Consider the following 4,557-nt stretch of genomic DNA (forward strand, 5'->3'; position numbering starts at 1 on the left):
ATGTGGCATTCCTCAATAACAATTTGATGACAAAGCCAGTGACCAAAAAGTTTCTCTATTTTTTTAAAATTCTTAACTCCAAACACACTGAGATGATCAGGCAATAGAGATCAAAGATAAGACACGTGGGAAAGAATAAGAGGCAGTGGTGAGGAAGAATGTTATTATCCATTATGGATGAATAACAAAGATCTCCGGTACTTCCCAAACAGCAGACATCTTGAACATTTCTCGGGAGACAAGAGATTACAGGCCAGCAGGTTGGAAGTATATGAAGTTTCCTCCCTGGCCTATTGGCTGGAACTATAGAGGATCACATTATGTGATCAGATAAAGAAAATACTCTGGTTGGCCATGCACTGACAGTGCATGTGAATTACTGTTTTCAACTTTTTGCTCATTTGCTGGGAAAATGAGTATTCATTACCATTTTTACTTTGGGTGGAAGCAAATAAAAAGAGCAAGGAAATAGGCTGTTAGAACCCAAATAGAGCCAACAACATCACATAAGGACGTGGCTTTTTGAAATCTCATGGGTTTTAAAACTTTATTCTGTGGAGGAATCCAGGCCCCTTCAGACTTCTTCACCAGCTTTTGGGTAACATAAATCTTACTATGAAAATATTTTCAAAACAAGGAACAGAGAAAGTTCAAGTTTATTTATGAAGTTTCAAGACAGCAATGTGGTGGTTGATCTTGGTTTTGCTAAGGTAAGTGGTTCCTTTCTGTGCAAACAATGTATATGCCTCAGTAGTATATGTTGTCATTTAAAATCTTAAATTGGAATATCATAAATACTAGGATTAGTGTCTGTAACTGATGAGCACATCATATTCTTTCTCTTTCTCTCCCTTTTTATCTTAGTTATGGATGTTCAGGCATTTGAAAGGCTTTTGGGACCTTGTATGGAAATTCTGAAAAGAAACATTGCAAACTATGAAGAGCAGCTAGTTGCTCTGTTTGGAACAAACATGGACATTGCCGATACCAGTGCATGAACTAAACATTGGAGCAACAAGATCTGTTATGAGAATATAGCACAGTAGTGGTTAGTCCACTGAGAAATTGTCTCTCTTCCTATAGATGCCAAGCATTTTCTGTGATTTTAAGAATGGGATTGGGGTTTTTTGGTTTGGTTTGGTTTTGGTTGGGTCGTTCTTTTGGTTTTGTTTGTTTGTTTTTTTACTTATTACAGTGGAGAAATAGTAAAGAAAATAACAATTCAATAAATGGAGGGCTTGATTTTTAAAAGTGCTTAGAATTGATGGTTCCATCTGATATAAGGGCGACCTGTAGTAGCACAGCACCTTTGAAAATCAAGTCCTTTAACACAGCATTTCCTTAAAGAATAGATTTTAAAAAAAAACCCCACATGTGATGAACTTGTTAAACCAGCTTCTGTTCTTCAAAAAGGTTACATCTTTTCTGGAAAGACTGTTAGTTTGAATGTGATATGTTGAAAGTATTAGTGCACACAAAGTGTTTATATGTATTAATACAGAAGATATACAGTAGATATTACTTTTTGACTATTGCAGTTGTCATGATTTTATGTTGCATTTATCACAGATGTAGTGAATCACAAGATTAATCATAAGATAAAGCATGACAATGCGTTTTGTGTAACGCTCATGACCCAAATCTGATTTTTAACATTTTGTAATTTGTTTTAAAGTCCTCTTTGTTTAATATGTCATGTTTCAGCACGACATTGTAATATCTTATGCAATTTAGAGGACTTGTATATTTTTGCAATAAACTGCATTTTTATTAGTTACATGAATTCTGTACATGAGTGAGGACAGCTGACAAATTAACCTTAATGCTTTCAAAGCAAAGGCATGGGTCATTGTCATGTTCTACCTAATCATACATAATCTATATTGTTTTCCTTCTCCCTTGTTTTATATTTATGCATTTTGTCTTCTCTATTTATGCTTGTTCTCTAGTTAATTTTTTTTTGCATCTCACCTTTTTTATTGTTAAATCTGTTTCAAGTGAAATGATCTCTGTATATCTCTCTTCTTGCAGTCTAATCTTAGCTATCAGAGTCAATTACTGAAGTGATTGATATCAAAAGCCATGCTAAACTAAGCTTGTCCTTGAAAATCCTTAACAGGAAGTGCAAAAATATTTTTAATTTGAAAGATCAGTACTTCCAAAGCTTTGCACACATCTGTCATTGTTAAAGCTAACATGTCTTGCTTTCAAAAACCTGTAGGTCATCATGAAATAACATGTTCAGCCATAATAGCATGGGATACCTTCTGAGACTGAGGAGAGAGAGTATCATCTTAATTAGGAGCACAGGGCTCATTGCTTACGAGGTTCTGTGACTGGGAATTTCAGGCACAGTCCAGTTCAATCCTGCTTACTGACCTGTCTGTTGATGTTCATGGACAGCCAGTGCACATACTGGCGATGGGCAGTGCTGCCAAAATGACACTGCAAGAGTTGTAGGAAGGCTGCTTGTGCCCTGGTTCAAACACCTGAACTATAACATCTTTCCTTCTTAGATAATGACTTTTCTAATGCCATATATTTGTGTATGTTGATGTAATCATTATGCTACAGTTAGTGATACGTTCTGACAATTTATATAATCATACCTGTATATGAAATCATGATTATATAATATAATAACAGTATATAATTTATATCATATAGTATGGTATAAATTATAAGTCAGATTCCTAACAAAATAAAATCTGAGCAAAATTTATAAATGTAATTTTTTTTTACCTAGAAACCTGGTATGAATAATTACACATATGATAACTTGCCTTTGTACTTTTGATTTATGGAAAAAAGAGAAGCCTGTTATACTAGAAGGAAATATCAGGTAACCAAAATCTACACTCTTGTCATTCTGTACGCTAATCTCTAAAAGCTACCTATATTTTGCACTGGCTTGATGTGATTAAGAAAAATGCTAGAAATTACTTGTATGGCAGTAAACTACAATCAAGGCCATAAATGCCAGTCATGATATTTTCAATATTGCTGGTTATATTTAAAGTTTCCTTACAATAAACAACACTTTTATATATAAAAATCTATGTTTATTGATATTGTTGTTGTCTTTTAATTCTATTACCATAAAGTTACAAGTGACCTATTTATATTAGTTTATTAAAAAATTCATAATTCTTAACACTTTCATGCTGATTTTCATAAATGACATTGTGAATGCTCTGTCTACTCAGAACAGGCAACATGTTGATGCAGTAATTGTCATAACTATTTGATGATTTGCATGTAGTTTATAGCTGGGAAAAAGCTGTGGAGTAACAAATCTAGGACAATCAGAGACTTTGGATTTTCTGATTCCCAAAATACAGCTTTATTGTGTTGCTCTTGGGCACTGGATGATTTCTGGAGCTTTCTTTGTTGGTAAATTCAGGGGAGCTTAACCAACAGTAACAAGTTATCACTTTTTACGTTTCATCCAAATCATTATATCCTTCATTATATCAATCATTATATCCAGGATTTCTCCTGGATCTCTTCATATGTACATTTCAAATGTGCCAGGCTTCATGTCATGAATGTGGTGAGTGTTCATCCCAAGAATGAAATCATACCAAGTTACTGATTTTTTTTTTTTTCAGACCTTTCAATAAAAAGTAAACAATTCTAATAATTTTAAACAACACAGTATCAGATTTACCTTATTAGACTCTGTGTCCATGCTTAAGTTACCTGAGGCTTCTGTTATTAAAGATTTTTGTTGAGTTTGTTGAAAATATGCTCCACTGAGTGAGGACAGAAAATCCTGAGAGAAATCCTGTATGAGAGGCATTCACGGGTTCACACGTTTTACTAACCAGAAGAGAATCGACATGGCAGTAAATGGTTGTTTATAAATGCCTTAACCATGGGGAAAAAAAATCTGATTGCAGCCCTGAATTTGATCACAAGACACCCTGAGGTGAGCAAGATTCCTTGATCCTACTGCTGATGACTTTTTAAATGTCAAATGACATTGTGCTCCATGAGATTTAATGCAAATTAATCTGAAATAAACACATATGAAGTCATTCCCTTCTGGATCTCCTGTTTAAGGACCAGAAGTGACCAACTGTGGAAGTCTTGAGGCAAACCTCTGAAGAGTATTGTGAAACCATTTACAGCCTAAACCACTATCGCTCCATCTTCTTCCCTTGTGTTGTCTTTTCTATTCAATAAAGACTATTCTGCTCCTTGCTGGATGGAATGGTGGGTTTAGTTTTGTTTTGGTTTTGGTGATTCGGTTTTGTTTTGCTTGAAATGTTTGGTGCTTCAAGCTTTCTGTAAGGTGACTCTGTGATAAGTTGTCATGATTGTGCCATTTTGTAGTCCATAGCACACTTGCCATGACAAAAATTATTGTTTACTCAATATCAGAGTTACCAGATGTGCAAAATCAGTGTCTTCTGGCCATCCTCCACAGACCTGGCAATTCTTAGTCGTCTTTTTTTTCAGATGTTTTCTGCATCTGATAGCGTTTGCTGAACAAAGTGCTTTGCTGGAAGTCAATTTGCCACAGCATGGACATTCTTATATCTTCTTGCCAAA

At 34.7% G+C, this 4,557-nt stretch overlaps 1 protein-coding gene across 1 annotated transcript in view; it reads left to right on the forward strand.

Moving 5' to 3' along the window:
- The window catches only part of PRKAR2B (protein kinase cAMP-dependent type II regulatory subunit beta), a 49,025-nt gene extending 44,814 nt beyond the window's left edge, over positions 1–4,211 (forward strand). The window contains exon 10 of the mRNA XM_017745919.1: positions 865–4,211. Coding sequence (XP_017601408.1) covers positions 865–998 — 134 coding nt within the window. The 3' untranslated portion in view covers positions 999–4,211. The remainder of the gene's footprint in view (positions 1–864) is intronic.
- Positions 4,212–4,557: the final 346 nt, after the last annotated feature.

This window comes from Corvus brachyrhynchos, unplaced genomic scaffold (genome assembly GCF_000691975.1).
Source record: "Corvus brachyrhynchos isolate BGI_N302 unplaced genomic scaffold, ASM69197v1 scaffold239, whole genome shotgun sequence".
Lineage (NCBI taxonomy): Eukaryota > Metazoa > Chordata > Aves > Passeriformes > Corvidae > Corvus > Corvus brachyrhynchos.